The 22,113-nt window shown below is 37.4% G+C and overlaps 1 protein-coding gene across 3 annotated transcripts in view; it reads left to right on the plus strand.

The window, feature by feature from the left end:
- The window catches only part of CDC14A (cell division cycle 14A), a 179,762-nt gene that overhangs the window by 47,686 nt on the left and 109,963 nt on the right, over positions 1 to 22,113 (plus strand). For all 3 annotated transcript variants that reach the window (XM_060085671.1, XM_060085670.1, XM_060085672.1), the window contains one exon: positions 13,219 to 13,298. In XM_060085671.1, coding sequence (XP_059941654.1) covers positions 13,219 to 13,298 — 80 coding nt within the window. The remainder of the gene's footprint in view (positions 1 to 13,218; positions 13,299 to 22,113) is intronic.

The following is a 22,113-nucleotide window of genomic DNA, read 5'->3' on the forward strand; positions in this document are numbered from 1 at the left end:
GGTTGGGTTCCATACCTGGCAAGTTTGGCCATATTCCTCTTGTGTGTGTCCAGAAAGTTTTTGACCTTTCTCATTCGTTTTTCTTCGAATTATTTTGCTCTATTTACATTGAGAAAATCTTTTTCCTCTCATATTTGCCCTGCCTCCCATTGCCTCAGATTTGAAATTAGTCCTAATCATAATGCCAAATATTGAGGAAAGCTATGCATTTTGAAGTGGAATTAGATGTAATAAAGTACCAGTCAGATGTTTGAAATAATTCAAGGTTCACTTTAGAGTCATTGTAAACATGTTCATTGATCTCATGTTTTTCTAACCTAGCCTTTCCTCAAGTACTAGCATTGAGAGAAAATAATTTAAAAAGCAAACATACTTATTTAATTTAATTATTTTGTTTTAGTTTTTGAAATAATGTTTTCTACTACATTTTATTTCAGATATCTGATTTCAATGATAATATGGAATATATCATCATTTTTGGACTAGGCTACAAGACTAACAGCCATAAGATTTTATCTTTGGGAAACTATTTCCAGAAATCTAAATATTAGTTTTTGGAATAGAATTCAAATAAGCTTTTGGAATAGAATTCATTTGCAAGTTAAGGGCTTTCTGTAATTGGTCATAGGTGTTAAGAGGATTTAAACACTGATTCTTGGTCTATTACAGTGGATCTGTCATCTGCATCTTCATAATAAATGAAATTATGGTTCTTGCCTTCTAAGCTTGATCGAATTCAGTCCTTGGTTTAAGGAACTACTCTTCTCACTTTTTTTTTTTGGCTTTTCTTTCTTAATTTGAAAGGTTTTATGAAATAAAGCTCATATTATACCCAGAATTAAACAGTGAATGTCAGTATGAGGAGTTTTTAATATGAAACCATTTCGTTTGAGAGTATGTATTGCTCAAGTGGTATTCTGGAGTGAGTCTATTTTTGTGCTTTATGCAGAGACTGCCTTCTGATGATGAATGATAGATGATATACAAGGTTATGTTTATCTGTGTGTTATAACATAACAGCCCTGTACTCAGCTTATGTGAGACTAGGGACTCAGGTTTTCTTGGGACCAAATATTTTCTCCTTTTCCCCTTTAAAGGTGTCCCTTTAGACTTCTGTGTGCTGAGAATATTGGCTTAGTGTTTCCTTGGTTTGCTTAACAAGGGGCTGGACTAGTTCAATGAGATACAACCAGCTCAGCAATATCTGTTTTGGGACATGAACTCTCCTCAGGCAGGAGAAGGCTGTGGTAGTGAGACACTACTAGCAAGAGATGTATATTTGTCGTGGCTATAGCTGTCAGTTCTGGAAGGACATCTTTTCAGGCTGATTATGAAAGTTCTGTTTCCTGTCAGATTAGATGGAAAGATACACATGGCTGATGTTGTCTGCAATTTTCCTAAATTACCCATCAAAGAGCTCCCAGTGGTTTCACTCTAATTACACCCATGAGAGTGATGGAGAGAGGATTTCTATTTTTAACTAATTCTCACATAAATAAAGTCCGCTGCCTACTCACTGAATATCAAATCCCAAATCCAAATTCAAATTCAAATGTGAAGCGACGACACATGACAGTATTACAGAGCAGACATCACCTTAACCAAAAAACACAGTCATTTCTAGACCTTGTTCTGAAGAGGATGCCAGATGATTTTTAAGTATTTTGGGGGCAGAAATAAGTGATGGAGTTAGAGACCTAACGTGAGGTTCTGCCTTTCTTCTATAATTAGTGTTGCCTCCGTATTTTTTAAGCAGATGTATTGTCTAACACTCTGCAGGCCTTGTAATCTGTGGTTTATAATAGACTCAAAACTTGAAGAACAGGAAGAATGACTTTGTTTAACAATGTGTTTAAAGACTCAGGATGCATTCATTCTTGTTCTGTTTTAATTAGACCAGTAGAATAAACTTAAAATAGACTAAATAATGCAAGTTGTTTTAACTATACAGTTGCATTTCTGGTTTGTAATTAGTCTTACCTATCTAATTTGTGATTGTTTAACACTGAATATTTTTATTTCTGTAAGCAGTTAGAACAAAAGTAGAATCAGCTGTGCGTTTGGGAAATGTTTGCATTTTTTTCTATTTTAAAATTTTATTTTAAAGTTGAATGCAGGGCCTCCCTGGTGGCGCAGTGGTTGAGAGTCCGCCTGCCGATGCAGGGGATACGGGTTCGTGCCCCGGTCTGGGAGGATCCCATATGCCACGGAGCGGCTGGGCCCGTGAGCCATGGCCGCTGGGCCTGCGCATCCGGAGCCTGTGCTCCGCAATGGGAGAGGCCACAACAGTGAGAGGCCCGCATACCACAAAAAGAAAAAAAAAAAAAATAAATAAAGTTGAATGCAGATATTGTTTTCTCAGTCTCTGGTTATAATGGGAGGAAATGATAAAGAAGAAAAATGTTGCTAAAAATAAAAAATTAAGCATTTTATTTGTGCTTGTGTATGACAGTTAAGACTTAATGCTGTCTTCAGGAAAAAGCAGTTTATAAATTAAGTGCCCTGACACTTAAGAAGTCTGAGAACCAAGTCTTGGGAGGCAAGGAGAGACTTTAAAAGCTTTGTTTCAGCCCTTTGCAGAGTTTCTCACCTCATCATGTGTTTTTATAGATGTTCATTCTATGGACTTCTGTGGTTTATGTTTTGTAGATAACTGGTAATTGCTCTCCTCTCCTAAAAACAAACCCAACCTGGTAATCTTATTCTCTAGTTCTTGAGAAGTTCACATAAGGAAAAATGAGTACAACATCAACTCTCTTCTGGTTACTTTGTTAGAGAGAGATGTGGGCCACATCAGCGATCTTCTGATATTTTGACAATGGGTTGATAAAACAGGAACCAGTGCATTTATTTTGTGTTTGTTGATACTAAGGCACCAGGAGACTCAGGAGACCCTTTGAACAGGAAAAACTGAGAGTAGGATTGATATCTGTATGTTAAAATGAGAGGGTTGAACTAAATGATGGTCTGTATGTTGCACCTTTGGTATATAGCAATCATGAGGGATGTTTACATCCTCATGTTTTGATGTTTATATGTATAGGCAGGCTTTAGGGCTAAGGTGTCAGAAGTAATAGCAGTTGTGGATCCTGATTCACATGGATACAGGTGGTGAAAAGGAGAAGAAAAAATATTTTGGGATCAAAGTTTATCTTTTTCCTGTGGTCCCATGCTATAGAAGAGCCATGTGTCAGGTACAATTCTGAGCACTTTACATACATTATTAATTCACTTAATCTTCCCAACAAGCAGCCTAATGAGGCAATTACAGTATTATCCCCACTTCATAGGTAAGAAATTGGAAGCACAGTAATACAGCTCATAAGGGAAGAGCATGGCTGTTTGGCTGTGGACTTGGGGTGCCTAACCACTACACAGTGTCACCTACTCTCTAGATAGGTGAACAGTATTCTGTGACCGTGTCATGCTTGTTCTCACATAGAATGCTCTCTTTCTCTCCACTGTTTTTTCCTGCAGTTGTCAAACATTTTTTGAGTGTATGCTGTGTGCCAGGCACAGTGGTGAGTCTTGTAGATACAGAAGAGATAGAAATCCTGCTCTCAGAGTTACAAGCCTAGCCAGGGAGATAGACTAAAATAACCACAGAAACGTGTGATGACAAACAAGGGTAAGAGTTTGAAGGAGAAGGGCAGGGAGCTTTGAGAACATAAGGCAGGGGCCTGATCTCATCGAGTTGCCAAAGAAGGCTGCCCTGCCAAAGTGACTTAGAGCTGTGGTGCCAGTGAAGAGGAGCGGGAGGCCATCTAAATGCTACCATGATGCAAGGAAGACTCAGGTGGAGTCTGGTCCCTTTGTGGACCATTCCCCAGCCCCCTTTAGAGCCCTTGCTCTCAATAGCTTTAAGTACCATAATGACATTGCAGACTTTCCCTTGTGTCCTTGTATGTGTGCAGGTTCCTATGCAGATTATAAGCATTAAGTAAATACATGCTGGTCTTTGGTGACTGTGTCCTGTTCCACTTCTTGCTTCCTGCCTTTTATCACGTTTTGGGAGTGGCCGAGTGTTGCTTCAGAACAGACACGGGCAAGTGGGAGAGTGAATGTCTGGGTCGGGTAGCCTGCCTTGGCTCTCGAAATACTTTCTTTAAGCTTATACAGATCATTTGATCTTGTGCCCCTCTGTTTGAAATCAGTTTCTTTCTTACTTTCTCTTTTAGCACACCATTGAAGTATTGTCTCTAAGGACGTAGTTTGATGCTTTCATATAACTGGGATCAGAAAGTTAATCTCACTAGGTCCTCTGGGCATTACCACTAACGTTGTAGTGACACATTTCAAAAATCTCATTCACTAATTATTAAATGAGCTGAATTAACCCTCTAGGGCAGGTGCACTCGTTGTATCTTACCAGGTTAATGTAGTCATTCACTAAACATATACATATTTACTGAGCATCTACAAACGAGGCTTTGTAAGGCTTATAGAAGTATGGAGCACTTGGTTTCTGCACTTAAGGAGCTTCCTACTTTAGCATAAAGGGAAATAATTACAACAGAGTTGTGAGGGGCCCATCAGGAAGTGGACTGGAGGGCCTGTGGGAGCTAGACGGCCTGACTCCACTGCACCCTAGCTTTTTGGCCTTGAGGCAACGGGGTTCTCTGCATTTCACACGTAAAATGGAAGTTGTGATTGTGAGGATTAATGAGCCAAATTATGTAAAGTGCTTAGAATAGTGCCTGGCACATGGTATATACTATGTAACTTTTTGTTTTTATTATTATCATCATTATCATGGTCACTATCACTCTTATGGTCAAGCCTAAAGGTAAGGGGAAGGGTTTCTGAACTAAAGAAGAAAGACATCGTGGAGGTGGTATTTGAGTTAGATCTCAAATGAAATAGGAAGAATTTTGATAGGCAGAGAGGGTGTGGAGAGGATTCCAAGAAACCTCAGGTGCTAGAAAGTGTCACCTATGATTAGGGAATGGTGAGGAGTCCAGGCTAGTGGATGAAGTTCTTTCAAGAAACAATGACAAATTCACCTGGAAAGGTGGATTAGGACCTTATCTTGGTGAAAAGTTGACAATCTGGCTGGGCTTTTTGAGCAGGATTGAGTCTCTCAGAGCTCTGCTCTAGAATTCCTGGAGTAGGCAGGAAATGGAGGCTGAGAGAAATGGTGTGAGTCTTAGCATGTGGTGATAGGGCTTGAAAAAAGGTGATGATGATAGTCATGAAAAAAAAGGTCAAGTGCACATCTGCTGGAGAACTAATGAAACTTAAAAATTCAGGGCCCCTCATATGCTCAGAATCCTAGTGGTGGTTTTGTAAAATTTGAAAAGCTATTTGTATCCTTTGCTTCTTTCTCTAAATGGTATGTTTCAGTCCCCCAAACCTGGTTCCACGCCATAACTGAAAGAATCAGTCTGTATATCGACTTGATGAGGGTAGATAGAGTGAAGCAGAGAGGCCAGAGTTAAAGCTGACTTGCGAGATTTTGTCTGGGTGATGGGGAGGAACCTGATAGGAAAGGGGGATGATGGGAGAAGCCAATTAGGGAGCAGTGGTTTCAAACCGAGCGAGTGTTCTAGATTGGTTAGCTTCACCAGGGAAAGAACATTTTCTTTTCTTTAAACCTCTGCCCATCCCTATCCTCAATTGCTGTCTCGCAAGTGTGATAATTTTAAGTTATATGGGGGCTGGAGAAAGGGGTCCAAAGATGACTGCTAATTAGTGGGCTAGAACCCAGAGCAAATGTCTTAGGGACGACATCTTTGTAATGTCTACATTTAGTACTCTGTGTATGCTAAGCCTAGTTTTCTGAAACCTTTAAAGAAAGTCTCTCCTTTTTTGATATATGTTTGGTATAGATTCTTCTATATTCAGCAAATTTTAGTGCTTCTAGACTATTTTCAAGTTGTAACATCTGTTTTCTGGAAACTTCTATTTTGAAGAAATTTAATTGACTCAGAAGTGGTTGGTAATGCTGATTTCATAGCTATCATGTCAGTGTTCCTATGGCAGTACCTGACTGGGAAAGGCTGTTCTCAGCATTTGTTACCTCTTTCATAAACAAGTAAAATATTAAATAACAGGAAATCAAAAGCCAAAATTGAAGAATACTCTCTCAGATGGCCAAATAGAATCTTCAAGAGTATTTTTACTTTCCAGATCACAAAATATAAATATAATTGACATAGGGGCTCAGGCTTCATTTTTAAGTATATTACGGGTGTGTGATGGCTTTGCCATCAGGCTTTTTGTGGGAAATAATAACACCTAAAAACAAAGCTAAAAACATAGTAAGATCTGAGGCAAATGTCCCCAGGGAAAGACCATTAGCAAATTCATGACTCAGAGTCTGGTTTAGACTTCTATATTAAACCATGTGTCGTTTAAAGAATCATCCCTTGTGTATCAGAGAGATTAAATTATCTGAGTAGAGAAATATAGTTGTAAATTTCAAACTGCTTCTGAAATACACATATATTATTTTTTGACAGGCTTTAAGAATTTAATGACCATAGGATTTAGTTTAAAGAAATGATTTAGAAGTATTTGCAGACTAATTCTAAGAGGATTTTAATTTACCAGGTTGGTTTGCTGTTCTGTAAAATTGGTCCAAACTTTATATTTGTTACATTGTTTCTCAATGTGTGGTGTGCACAAACATTTTATTTTATTTTATTTTATTTTAATTTTTTCTTCCACATTTATTGAGATACAATTGACATACAGCTTTGTATAAGTTTAACTATTGACATACAGCATTGTATAAGTTTAAGGTGTGTAACATAATGATTTGTGTCACATATATCATGAAATATTATCACTATAAATTTAGTGAACATCCATCATCTCATATAGATACAAAATTAAAGAAATAGAATTTTTTTTTTTTTTTTTTTTGCAGTTCGTGGCCTCTCACTGTTGTGGCCTCTCCCTTGCGGAGCACAGGCTCCAGACGCACAGGCTCAGTGGCCATGACTCATGGGCCTAGCCGCTCCGTGGCATGTGGGATCTTCCCGGACTGGGGCATGAACCCGTGTCCCCTGCATCGGCAGGCGAACTCTCAACCACCATGCCACCAGGGAAGCCCAAAACAGAATTTTTTTATGATGAGAATTCTTAGGATTTACACTCTTAACAACTTTCATATATAACATACAACAGTGCTAATTATATTTATCATGTTGTACATTACATCCCTAGTACTTATTTATCTTATAATTGGAAGTTTGTACCTTTTGACCACCTTCATCCAATTCCCCCTCCTGTGAGCCCCTACGTCTGGTAACCACAAATTTGATCTCTCTTTCTATGAGTTTGTTTGTTTTTGAGTTATAATACCTACAATACTACGTTAGTTCCTGTTACACAACATAGTGATTTGGTATTTCTGTACATTTCAAAATTATCAACATAGTAATAGTCTAGTTGTGATATGAAACCATTCAAAGATACTGTAGAGTTATTGACTATATTCCCCACATGGTGCATTTCATACCCATGACTTATTTATTTTGCATCTGGAATTTTGTACCTCTTCATCTCCCTTACCTACTTCTTTCCTCCCCTCACCTCCCTCACCTCTGGCACCCACTCTGTTTTATGTTTGTTCATTTGTTTTGTTTTTTAGATTTCACATATAAGTAAAATCATACAGTATTTTTCTTTCTCTGTCTATTTCACTTAGCATAATACTCTCTAGGTCCATCCATGTTGTTGCAAATGGCAAGATTTCATTCTTTTTTATGGCTCAGTAATATTCCATTGTGTATTACATCTTCTTTATCTATTCATCTATTGATGGGCACTTGGGTTGCTTGCATATCTTGGCCATTTTTATAAATAATGCTGCAACAAATATAGGGGGGCATATATCTTTTCAAATTAGTGTTTTTGTTTTCTTTGAATAAATACCCAGGGGTGGAATTTCTGGATCCTATGATAGTTTTATTTTTAATTTTTTGAGGAATCTCCCTACTGTTTTCCATAGCAGCTGTACCAATTTACATTCCCAGTGCAGTGCAGAAGGGTTTTGTTTTCTTCATTTGCTGTTTGTTGTCTTTTTTGATAATAGCCATTCTGACAGGTGTGAGGTGATATCTCATTGGGGTTTTGATTTGCATTTCCCTGTTGGTTAGTGATGTTGGGCATCTTTTCATGTGGCTGTTGGTCATCTGTATGTCTTCTTTGGAAAAGAGTCTATTCAGATCCTCTGCCCATTTTTTAATTGGGTTGTTTATTTTTTTGATGTTGAGTTGTATGAGTTCTTTGTGTATTTTGGATATTAACTCCTCATCAGATATATCATTTACAAATATCTTGTCCCATTCAATAGGTGTTCTTTTTGTTTTTCTGATAGTTTCCTTCAGTGTGCAAAGCTTCTTAGTTTGATATAGTCCCCTTTATTTTTGCTTTTGTTTCCCTTGCCTGAAGAGACATATCCAGAAAAATATTATTGAGATTGTTGTCAGAGTACTGCCTATGTTTTCTTCCAGAAGTTTTATGGTTTCAAGTCTTATATTTAAGTCTTTAATCCATTTTGAATTTATTTTTGTGCATAGTGTGAGAGAGTAGTCCAGTTTGATACTTATGCATGTAGCTGTCCAATTTTTCCAACACCATTTATTGAAGAGGCTGTCTTTCCCACATTGTATATTCTTACCTCCTTTGTTGTAGATTAATTTCCCAATGGCATTTTTCACAGAACTAGAACAAATAATGCTTAACTGTGTATGGAAACACAAAGACTTCGAATAATCAAAACAATCTTGAGAAAGAAGAGCTAGAGGTATCATGCTCCCTGATTTCAAACTATACTACAAAGCTACAGTCATCAAAGCAGTATGGTACTGGCACAAAAACAGACACATAGATCAACAGAATAGAATAGAGAGCCCAGATATGTACCCACACTTGTATGTGCAATTAATCTTCACAAACAGTTTACAGTTTTAAGAGTTACGTATTTTAAAATTCATTTATGTGTAGAGTCTGTGGCAAGTGATACTGGTTTTCCATTTATAGCAATGATATAAACCACTTTAGAATACATTGATTTAAGTTAAAAGGGTATGTCTTTAAAGAGAAATGGTAATACATGGTGCTACATGTGGTGGCAGAAGTTGAGAAAGTTGATGCATGATTAATTGAAGTTTGGGAAACATTGGCTTATTTGTAAATAATATGTTATACTAGCTTGTAGTACTGTAACTTTAATTAATTGTTAAATAAAAACCTCATAATCATTTTAATTGGTTGACTCTTACTTAGTTAAAAGTAAGAACATATATGTCAAATGCTGTTCTACTGAGAAGGTTTATAAGACTTCCTGGCAAAGAGTAGGGCAATTTTATAAAAGTCATACATATACTCACTAATTTCAAGGATAAATTGGCATGGCAAACCAAGCTCTATGCAAAGGGCTTTTGTTAAATTTTATCAATCAAAAGTTGGGGAAGATTCTTCTTGTTTGGGTTCATATATGCTAATATTTAGTGAGAAGAGTAGACAGCATATTATTTTTTCCCTGAGAAGCAGAAAAGGAAAATCAGGATATTTAGAAGATGCTTTGAAGTTAATTTTATCCTGAAAGTATTTTTAGAAATATTAGAATATCTGGGAACAAATCTTTGAGTAACAGTTAAATATAGATTTTATTTTTAGAAATAGTACACATTTAAAATTTCATAACTGATTTAGTTACTCCACATTTAAAAAACAAATTAATACACCTTACTACAAAATACAAGAAATGTGGAGATAGTAGAAAATATAAGTAGAAATTCCTTCTTCTTCCACTAATATTCCCCCAGCCCTATTCCTTAGGCACAACTACTGTTAACAGTTTGAAGTCACCTAATTTTATTTTATTTATTTATATTTTTGACTGTGCCATGTGGTTTGTGGGATCTTAGTTCCCCGACCAGGGATTGAACACGGGCCACAGGGAACCCATGGACTACCAGGGAATTCCCCTGAAGTCACCTATTTTTTTTTATAAATTTATTTTTTAAAATTTTTGGCTGTGTTGGTCTTCGTTGCTGCACAGGCTTTCTCTAGTTGTGGCGAGCAGGGGCTACTCTTCATTGCTCATTGCGGTGGCTTCTTTTGTTGTGGAGCATGGGCTCTAGGTGCGTGGGCTTCAGTAGCTATGGCACACAGCTCAGTAGTTGTGGCTCTAGAGCGCAGGCTCAGTAGTTGTGGCGCACAGGCTTAGTTGCTCTGTGGCACGTGGGATCTTCCCAGACCAGGGATAGAACCCGTGTCCCCTGCATTAGCAGGTGGATTCTTAACCACTGTGCCACCAGGGACACCCTGAAGTCACCTAATTTTAAAAGTCACCTAATTTTAAAAGTCAAGTGTAATGGCATTTAGAAATGGGAAGAGTAGCAATCTTTTTGTTCTTGTTGTTCCAGATTCTGCTTCCATTACCTGCATCTATATTTTTAAGCAGATATGATGTATGGAATTACTGTGGGCTTTGGAGTCAGATCTGTGTTCGAATTCTAACTGCATCACAGAGCAGCAATGCGAGTTTGGGAAGTTCCTTACCTTTCTGAGTGGGAAGTTCCTTACCTCTCTGAGCTTTATGTTCCTCAACAGCAAAGGCTTAATGTTGTTTTATTTCCAACCTCTGATCTGGCCTAGTCTGTCTCTCTGTCTCTTTTTAATAGGAAACATATCTAAGAAGACCTGGCATAAGAATCCATGATATTTTTTCTCCTGGAGAAATGGAATTTGGTATTTTAATGACCCCAATGTGCATGCATTCAGTAATATACTCCTTTATTAGAACATTTCACCACCCTCCCAAGTACCTATCATCAGGTTGTAAAAGGACATTGTATTTACCTGCCCCTGGAATCTTCCTGGAATTTAGATGGCCTCTGTTGGGTTTCACTTTGCACTTATTAATAATTTAACATTGGGATAAAAATAAAAACAAAGACTCTCATCTTACAGTGTGAGAACATGGGTCATGTGTGCTAAGTCATGCAGGTAAGATGAGTAGCAAAACTCAGTGGGGTATCCGGTCTAAAGAGGTCTTTCATGTGGGCTATTGTGTCCCTCCTGTAGAATGATTGCCTTAGAATTAAAGAGAATTAATGTAATTGCTCCTGAAGAGGGAAATGTATTTTTGCTTTTCAAAGGTGGTTGTATAAGCTTTAATTATCTAATCCAAACACAGGAGCTTTCTACAAGCAGCTTTCCCTTTTAGCAGGCATAGTCAGCTTGTAAATACTGCTGCATCTTTAGGTTTGGAAAATCACTGCATCATAACCAACTCTGTTGAGTATATTATATAACCTACCCGTTAGGGAACAACAAAGTCCTGTTTTAATATTGGTTACTGAAAATGGTCTTTAAAGCTAGGGTTGGTTTTTGTGAATTTTTATAATTATTTGAGCTGCAGCTTGAGATGTGGTTCTCCGTTGGTGGAATCTGTGTCTCATGTCTCGATCATTGTTTTACTGTGGTTTCATTTTCTGTGCTGTTTTTGTTTCACATTCAATTTGCTTTGTTTGGTGTGTGCTTTATCAGACCTTCTTGTTTACTTGTAACAGGAATATGGAGCTTTCTTAATAAAGTTAGAAGTATCTTTTTATGTATTTATTTTAGCTTTCTTTCTTTAGAGAATTGTTTTCTAGTCCTGAAATTATTAATAATTAAGTACATGTAATATATTGCTAGTGGAACAGCGTAAAGCTCAAAGAAACTTTGTAAGTAGAGAAGAAAACCCTACTTTTTAAGAACTGGGACTCTGTCATTCTTGTTGAAATGCATAGGGTTTCTTTTCTTTTTTTTTTTTTGATATCTGTATATCCACAGGAATAACTGATATTTATGGAAAACCATTTTAGTCTACAGTGCCTAGTCAACCATTTCAAAAATTATTTCTCTCTTGTCTTTACAAGCTTATAAATATATATATGCATATATGTATAGATACATATACATTATTATATGTATTTATTTATATAAATATATAAAATTATATGTAATATTACTATATGTACTAATGCATAGAGTTTTGATGTTGGAACATATTAAGGAAATAATGTCATTCTTTCTAGGTAGAGAGGATTTTAGGGATGAAAGTTGATTCAAACTACAGAGGAAAATGATCGGTGCTCCTGTCTGAGAATTAAAATATTAAATTGCTCTTAGAATAAAACCAACCTCTCCTCATGGTTTGCAGTGCTCTTCACAATCTGAACACTACCTGGCTTTCCCTTCCCCCACTGCTCTAGCCACACTCACCTCCTCTGTCCAACTCACCAAGCTTTTCCCGCCTCAAGGACCCTGGCCCTTGTTGTTCCTCCTTTCCCTTAGCTGTTCCCATGGCTCTCCTCCTGAATATCTCCAAGAGACCCCTCCCTGACCACGTCAAGGTATTAAGTCTACTCTCTTTCCAATACTCTGCTTATTTCCTTTTCAGCACTTATCTCAGACTGTATTTATATTTGTTAATTATTTTGTTTTGCCCCACAAATGTAAATTCTATTAAGAGAGGTGCCAGTACCTGATAAAGTGCCTAGCACTTAGTATATAGTCAATAAGTTGATTAAATGGAAGTTGTTTACTGGTTTTAAGAGCTCTTTTTTGTTTGTTTCTTTATTTAAGATTAGTTTATCATGCTGGACTGGAGGGATTTAAGTATCCTTGACATCAAGAGCCAAGCCAATATGTTTTCCAGTGCTCTTACCTACATGCATTTCCCCCCATTTCATTGTGATTTTACTGATTGTTTAGAGAGCAACATGCGCTTTCCTCAGAGGAGACAGAGAACTCTGTAGATCTCCCAAGGGTATTGTGCCCTGAGACGTCTTTCAGAATTCACCAGGAACTAAATTACCTTGCAGCAGATCTTCTACAAAGGGCAGGGAAGTCTGTATTGGTCTTTGTTGAACACACAGTTCAATAATGGAGGTACAATTATTCTGCTCCCAAAAGGGAAAACCTTGCCATTGTATCTGTTCAATGTGCCTGGTAAACAGCCCTGGATGGCCCCTTTATGGATTTGCCCTGTGTCTTTAAGCTCTTACTCATCCTTAAGACAAAGGCTGTTGTTCTGCTTCAAGCTGAAAAGGAAATTTTGGCAGCTTGCTTGCTGTCTAAAGATCAACATTATCACCATGACAGTTGTCACTTTCAAAGTGGAAGAAGGGAAATGCAAATTTGGTGAGTAATTAAGTTAGTTTTGTGTCATTCTTTGGTGGTGTTCTAAATGTTGCTATTTATTTGTCTTAGGTAATCTATTTAAAGAAGACACCAGAAGAAGCCTACAGAGCACTCCTATCTGGCTCAAATCCCCCCTATCTTCCATTCAGGTATAACTGCTTGTGAGACTTGAGCTATGGCAACTTTGCTGGGCAGCTCGCTACTTTAGAATTGGAGAATTGTGTTTTTTAATTGTATGAAGAGTGTGACCATGATATTACATGGAATGAAATGAGACAGTAGTTTTTATTATTTTGTTTTTGTAGAGACCCCCTCCCCCGTCTAGTAAGAATAAAATAGCTTTCCCTTTTTAGGAATTATTTTTTTCCTTGAATTCTTTCTATACCTTGACAGTTTAAGCACAAACAGTGCCTGATTTATGACCTAATAACCATGTCAAGATTTGTTAGATTTCAATAATCTACATCACTGATTCATCCATTCATTCTTTCATTTTGTGAGCATTGATTGAGCTCTGACCAAATGTCAGGGGCTGGGAATATAGAATAAGAGCCTCAAAGCACCTGCCCAGAAGTACATATTTAGTGGGGACCCTAATCACCTGTTTAGCAGACAAGTCTAGCTTCCATCCTGAGGAAGCCTGTCTCTCATTACAGTGCTGGAAAAGAATGTTTTGTAAGTGTCACCTGAAGAAGATATTTTAAAATTTTCATGTAAACTTGAGCTTATTTAAAGAGTAGAAGGAAACGTACCACTTCTACTTCAGAAGAACTTCCACAAGAGTCATCTCTGATAGAATTGTGAATGATTCTAATGTTTTTGCCTTTTTGTTTATTTGTGTGTCCGAATCTACAAGCACATGGATTGCTTATTATTGTTACTAGTATCAAAATTACCAACAATAATGAAAGAAAGGAACAGGAAAGATGGAGGAGGCCTCTTTGTCTTCATTACTCTCCTGTAAACTCAGAGAGGGCAGGTCCCAGTGCCTGACACTTAAAAGTGCTTTTTGTAAATATTTATTTTAATGAATAAATTAAGACTAAATCCCCTAAGATCCAAAGGATTCCCCCATCTGTTTCTCAGACCACAAGAGGGAGAGTTATTAGGCACAGGGTGGATGTCAGGTGAGGAGGAATAGGGACAACAACAGCTAGTATGCTTGATCTTCTCAGTGAAAGCAAGGGGTAAAGTACTGAAATTGGGACAGTGAGAGGAAAATATCTTCAAGCAACCTAGAGGATGAGCTAATTAGCCATTGAAGGACAGATAAAAGGTTACAGATTATGTAGAAGAGAGTTTTAATGGTGAGGACAAAGCTTTTTTTTCTCCCACTTCTAATGGCTTCTATAATTTGAAAGCTCTTTGTACAATTCTATTTTTTAGAAAAAGGTAATTGTTTTAGTTAATTTGGGCTGTTGTAACAAAGTACCATAGACTGGGTGGCTTGTAAACAACAGAAATTTGTTTCTCACAGTTCTGCAGGCTGATCAGGTGCCAGCATGGTCAAGTTCTGGTGAGGGCTCTCTTCAGGGCTGTAGACTGCTTACTTCTCACTGTGTCCTCACATAGTGGAAAGAGGGCAGAAAAACTCTCTGGGGTACCTCTTATAAGGGCACTGATCCCATTCATGAGGGCTCTACCCTCATGACCTAACGACTTCCCAAGGTCCCACCTCCTAATACCATCCCATTGGGGATTAGGCTTTCAACATATGACTTTTGGGGGGACACAGACTTTTGGTTCATTGCAGTAAAAATGATAATATTAAGCACTTCCTAAATTCTAAGCAAAGTGGTTAAGAGTGCATGATTTGGAGGCAGAGACACTGCCTGGGTTCGAAGGTTCATTCTGCTCTTTTCTATATGTAATAAGTAAGTATATGTAACTTGGGCAAATTACTTATCCTCTCTGAGCTTCAGCTTCCTTTTCTGTACAATGGCTTCAGAGCTATCCTGAGGATTAAATGAGGTAATGCATATATCACCGTGCCTGGTGCAGTACCTGGTTTTTGTTTTTCTTGTTGTTGTTAGTACTATTACTATTATTAATAAGAAATAAGGATTATCCACAAGGATATAAATATGAATAGGAAGTATTTCTAATGATCACACATTCTAGTAGGGGCAGGTAGCTCTATAGGCACGTAATTAATTGTTAAAATGTTGGGTTTTGTAAAAATAGAAGAAAAGATTCTGACAGAAATATGAGAAAGTATCAGACTCATTTAAACTAAACTTTTAAAAGGTTTCGCAGGTAGAGGAGGAAAAGTTAGGCATCTGTGTACCCTACTGGAAAGCCCTGGAAGGGATTGTGTCTGAGGCAACTTCCAACATCCTCTGTGGTAGGAGCCATAGGATCCATGGTGAGAGAGGGGCCAGCAACTGCGAAGGGATCATAGGCGTAATTTTCCTTGAGACAGTGAGGCCTCATTAAATCTGGTTTTTAAATCAGAAAAATGTTTACAATTTTTTGTTGTTATTTTGAAAACAACACATGCACCTGGGAATTATAACACTGTAACATTTGTAAAATTGTAATTCCAGTCAATAGGCCCAGTGGACATTGTGGCTATTCAGACATTTTAAGTGGAAAATATATATTAATTTTTATGCTTGTGATAGTATCCACTCAGAAGTCATGGGAGATGTATTTGTTTCACAAGCCAGATGAGCCTTGCTAACCTTAATTGTGAATTTAGATGAAGATACTGGAGAAGGAGAAGGAAAGAATGAATTCTTCCTTTAATCATAATTATATTTTAGCTTATATGTGATAGGTAATTAATTTGTTTCCTGAGAGCTAGAATCTTTGAATAATTGATAAGATTGGAATGGAAGAAAAGATATAAAAATTATTACTACTTAACATAGAATAAATCATAATTGTTATAACTGTAGCTTATTTTTCAAACTGTTTTTATTTAAATATTTGAAAATATAAATACATTAACATGGTTCAAATATTTTAAAATATATATAGTTTATAGTGAAAACTCTCTCTCCCACCCTTGATTCTTATCTGTCCAGTCCTTTCCAAATAACTTCTGGTATTCGTTTATTCTATATCCTTCTAGAGTTTCTTTATGCATATATAAGCAAATAAAGATGTACATTCTTATTTTCCCCATTTTCTCACAAAATGTAACATACTGTATGTACTATTCTGCATCTTGATTTTTTTTCACTTAACTCATCTTGGATATATCTTTTCACATCAGTAAATAGAGAGCTTCCTTCCTCATTCTGTCCTGCTGTATAATATACAAGAATGCATTTAATTGGTCTCTGACAGAATTTTAGGTCATTTCCTATCTTTTTAACTGTAGCTTTTTAAGTCACATGGCCTCAAATGTATTTTAGAAGAAAGAAACTGAGACAATACTCTGGAGAATATTGTAGTGTCGTTAGACATAGAGAGTTTTAGTTATTTGTTTATCTGAAAAAAAGAATACTTAACACAGACATCAGGCATTTTTTCCCCTTAGTTTAAGCACCTATTTCCAACTAAAAGTTTGACCTTGTATGTAACTAAGCTGTATTTCTCTGATAATGTGACACCAAGAGTTGGTGTACAACTTAATGTATTTACATTAAGTTGCATTTCTAAATCCAGACTCTTCATAAATCATACATTTGAAGCAGAAAATACCACACAGTGTGCACTTATAATTCAGTGGAAAATTTAGTTGATAGAATACTACTAGTTTTCTGGAATTTTACTACAGAAACAATTTTTTTCTTAATTCTGAGATAAGATGTGAGTTGATTTTAGTCTACTGCCCAGATCAACTAAAGCTAATGCAGTATTATCAAGAATCACCTTCATACTAGTCCTCGTCAGTCATCATTGCCTTTGCCTTCCTTTGATAATCTGGATTCTATCATCCACTAGGTTTTCCACCCCATTTATTGTTAAATTACATCTTTATTTTCATTGTCTAGATTTTTTTAATCACACTTCTGCATTAATACTTTTATTTATAAAACAGGAAGCCTCAAAGGAACTTCTATTTAAATGTGATTGTTTTATTGTCTAAAAATTAAGAAAAATGAGGACAGTTTTGAAGGCTTGTTGACGTGTGGTTGGTATCTTTACATGCCCTCTTTACTGAAATGCCTATGTTACCATTTGTGCTATAGGGTTTTAGTCTTTCTAATAAAAGTGATTTAAGGTTTTAATTTAAATAACACTGTTCTTCAAGACTTATTGATTTAACAAACATTTATTGGAGCAGTCTCTTCCGTAGCACCTTTGCTCATTTTTCTAGAGAGGGTTGGCATGTTCTGTGCCTATAATTTCCTATTACATTTTGTTCATGCCCCATTACATTTGCTACATACACCATTAAAACAAATGTCTTATATTGTAATTATTTGTTTGCATGACTGACTCTACCAAATATGGCTGACTCTTCTCTCAGGGGCTGGGATTGGGCTCTTTCCTTATTTGTGTGCCAGGGAATACATAAATTAATTAATTTATTGCTTTTTCTGTGCCAGTCACTATGTTAGACTTATGGATCTAAAGATTATTAGGACAACTAGGTACCTGCTCCAGGAGGAAGGAGATTTAACACTGGAACTGGAGATTGGAGGAACTATTAGGGGTAGGCATCATGAATGCCTTTCACATTACGATGAAAATGGAGAATAACAATCCAGGTACTGGCTTTAGGTGCTGTAAGTTTTCATTTGTATGGCATAGGTTGTTTTTTATAATGGTAGGTTAGGTAGGATACTATATAATATGATGTTTGCAGTATATTACTATAACCACAAGTACTGCCTAATTGAGTTTTTCTATTTGGATTTATCTTAAAAATGTTAAATTAATAGTTTTCTATTAACCTAGTTAAAAATTCACTAAAGATGAAGCAAATTAAAAAAAAAGATTTGGGTAGATTTACTGCTTATTTTTTTTCTTTCAGTTTTATTGAGATATAGTTGATATACAACAATGTATAAATTTAAGGTGTACAGCTCAATGACTTGACATTCATATATTGTGAAATGATTACCACAGTAATTTTAGTTAACACTTATCACCTCATATAGTTACAATTTTTTTTCTTATGATGAGAACCTTTAGGATCTACTACTCCCTTAGCAACATTCAAATACCCCATAGAGCAGTGTTAACTATAGTCATTATGTTGCACATCCCCAGTACTTATTTACCTTATAACTGGAGGTTTGTACCTTTTGACCACCTTCCCTCAATTCCTCCCCCCCACCCTCATTTACTGCCTATTTTTTTTTAAAGATTTTTTCCCATTTTATTCCATTTTCTTTTGTTTTTAATTAATGTATTTTATTTTTGGCTGCGTTGGGTCTTTGTTGCTGGCCGCGGGCTTTCTCTAGTTGAGGTGAGCGGGGGCTAGTCTTCATGGCAGTGAGCTGGCTTCTCATTGAGTGGCTTCTCTTGTTGCAGAGCACAGGCTCTAGGCGCACGGGCTTCAGCAGTTGTGGCTCGTGGGCTCTAGAGCACAGGCTCAGTTGTTGTGGTGCACAGGCTTAGTTGCTCCGTGGCATGTGGGATCTTCCTGGACCAGGGATCGAACTCGTGTCCCCTGCATTGGCATGTGGATTCTTAACCACTGTGCCGCCAGGGAAGTACCTACTGCCTATTCTTGATTACATGAAGTATAGCAGACTTTGGAGGCATTTGAATTTCTGGCTTGGTGTGACACTCAAGGAGTATTTGTTGTGATGTTACTGTCTGCAAGTCAGTTTTAGGGTGTTCCATTTAATGGTAAAGTAGTTCTGTCGAAAAATGTACTTTTCACTTGTACTAAGGATAGCCAATGTGTTTATCAACAGTGACTTTATCTCAAAACTAGGGAAAGAGGGTATTTTTCACCTATTTTAATTCTTTAAGTCCAGCCATCTTTACTGTAGGCTTGCTTGGCAGTTGGCCTTCAAGGGAACAAGGGGCTTTTCAGTTCTGGGGCCAGAGTCGGAGTTTGAATTGGCAAGCCCAGTATGAATCTTTTTAGGTTCTCTTCCTGTCAGTCAGTGTACTACCAAATTGATAGTCCATACTGTTGACCAGTCATTATACAAAGTCATATTAATTGCAGCCTGTCTAAAGTCCCATGAGACCACCAACCCTTATTGGAATTCTTAGATTATTTTCTTGGCAGTCAATGGCAGTGTTTTTTAAATCTGCATTTTTGGGTGTTTATAAAACAGTGTTTGTGAAAACTTTCTAAATCTCACAGAACACTGAAAAGGTGACCCATCTAAATTGCACAGCTCTGCTTTTAGATCTTTTTTGTGCTTTTAAATTCACTTTGCACTTACTTCTTTTTTTATTGGTCCATATGTATTAGCTTGGTAACTTTTTTGGTATTAATGATTCATAAATCTGCTAAAATGCAATTTTTCTAGGACATATAAAATTAAATGGGGAATACAACTCTACAGACAATAAATAACATCTAGGGGCCCAGTTTTGAAGACAAATAAAGAAAGCGTGACTTAAAAAATAATGACTAGGTGCAGAGGTGAGGTTGAGGTAGGGTGCTGTGCTGATATCCAGTGAAATAAAGCTGGTTGAACGTTGGATGTCCTATCATCACCAGTTTTTAGTTTAGTGTGTGGTTTTTTTTTTTTTTTTTTTTTTTTTGGTGGGTCTCTTCCTGGATAGGTCCAGGAACATATTTTTGTGTGGCTATTTTGTTTTAGCTTGGAGAAGAGGCTTATAGGTCAGTGTTTCCCAAAGTTACATTGGTTCTCATACTTGGTTTTAAAAAGCCTGGGAAGGGGACTTGCCTGGTGGCGCAGCGGTTAAGAATCCACCTGCCAGTGCAGGGGACACAGGTTCAATCCCTGGTCTGGGAAGATCCCGCTATGCCGTGGAGCAACTAAGCCCCTGCACCACAACTACTGAGCCGGTGTTCTAGAGCCTGCGAGCCACAGCTACTGAAGCCCGCGTGGCTACAGCCCGTGCTCCGCAACAAGAGAAGCCACCGCAATAAGAAGCCCGCACACCGCAACAATGAGTAGCCCCCGCTCTCTGCAACGAGAGAAGGCCCACACACGGCAATGAAGACCCTACGCAGCCAAAAAAAGTCTGGGAAGCTTTAAAAAATATTGATGCCAGGTTCTGCTCCCAGAAATTCTGATATAATTGGCTTGGGGTGAAGGCTGGGTGTTGGGATTTTTAAAAAACTACCTACATGATTCCAATATGATGCCAAGGTTGTGCACTACTGCTCTATAAGGTTTACCCTGGCAAAAAAAAAAAAAAAATCAACAGTCAAATAAGTTTAGAACTCTCCATCTTGGAGATTTTACAGAGCACATTCCCATTTTAAAGATTCTGAATGGTTCTGAGTAATAAAATAACCTGTTTAACTCAGAATTTTCCCAAGTACTTCAGCCTGAAATCGCTCCCCCTCCCCCTCCCACGTCTATCAACATCCGGCAGAACTGGCTTTCTGAAACTCTAGGATACATTTCCTGATCCACACCTGTGTGGAACAGAATAGATCTCTTGGGATTAGAATAATAAGCTTCCATTTGGGGAAATGTTTTTGCGTGGTTTCCTGAGTTTTAGAAATAGATGGCTTATCAAATAATGATATTTTATCTAATATGAACAGGAATAACGAATTTTCTCTTAAAACAGACTTGACGCCAGAAAACCTTCCTTAACAGAGAACCCACAAACATCCCCCTAACAATCCTTGAATGACATTTGTCATTAAAATGAACCCATACTGTTTGTGTTCAGGGATGGGTTTGTTGTGTTTTGGGGATGACCCCTAGTGATATCCCGGTTGCTGAGCTAGTGTTAATGCGGCTGAGTCTTAATGGGAAATCTCACCTGGGCATGCCAGAACTTGCAGGTCTCTTAACAAAGGCCCAGAGGGGTCAACTACTTAGAACTTGGCATTAGGCTACCTTCTTTCTTCTAAAGCAAAGTAAACATGTGCTGGTAGATGTTAGATGCAATTATAAAATGTATCTCTTTACATAAAGTGTTGAACCAGATATTTGTTAGTTTAAATATGATACTGTGATTTTTGTTAAAAGTTTATTTAGCATTAACTTTGTACTTCACCGGGAAAGTTCTCTTTACCATGTTTTTTCCCTGAGTATCAAAATTGTAGAAACAAAATTTATTTTATGCTCTCTTAAGACTTTCATTCTCAACTTTTCTTTATGATGGCTAACTCTCTGCTTCTCAGTGTTGATCTTTGGGGTCATTTCTACCTCCATGGATTTTTTTTTTTTTTTTTTTTTTTTTTTTTGTGGTACGCGGGCCTCTCACTCTTGTGGCCTCTCCCGTTGCGGAGCACAGGCTCCAGACGCGCAGGCTCAGCAGCCATGGCTCACGGGCCCAGCCGCTGCACGGCATGTGGGATCCTCCTGGACCGGGGCATGAACCCATGTCCCCTGCATCGGCAGGCGGACTCTCAACCACTGTGCCACCAGGGAAGCCCCATGGATCTTTAATAAACCTTTACTTTTCATGCTTGATGTGATGGGAAAGAATCTGCATTAGTTTTGATTAGTGAGGATGGGCCAGTTTCCTGAGTCTTGAAAATAGAACAAAATAGATTATCCAGTCCAAACTGTGGAATCTATTTTCAACAGCTGGGGCATATTGAATAACTATGAAAAGTAGACTCTTTAACCGGTTTTCTTGTTAAAGTGTTAAATAAGCACCACTATTCAGGATCTGAGGACAGAAACAACTGTCAAGGTTTCTAGGACCTAATAATACGCAGAAGGAAGTGAGTTATATCTATTCTTTGTTTTTTTTTTGTTTTTTTGTTTTGGAACGTGGCAGTGCTTCAGTGGTTTGAGTTGTGAAAATTGGCTCAGATTATTTTTTTTGTTTTTCCTGTTTTTATGGTTTCAGACCACTGTACCAAACTTTCTGTAGAAGGGTAAGTGCCAAATTTTTGTACTCTTTATAGTACTTTTCCGATAGCCAGCCTTAGTTGATAAA

The sequence above is a fragment of the Mesoplodon densirostris genome, chromosome 2 (genome assembly GCF_025265405.1).
Source record: "Mesoplodon densirostris isolate mMesDen1 chromosome 2, mMesDen1 primary haplotype, whole genome shotgun sequence".
NCBI classification, from domain to species: domain Eukaryota; kingdom Metazoa; phylum Chordata; class Mammalia; order Artiodactyla; family Ziphiidae; genus Mesoplodon; species Mesoplodon densirostris.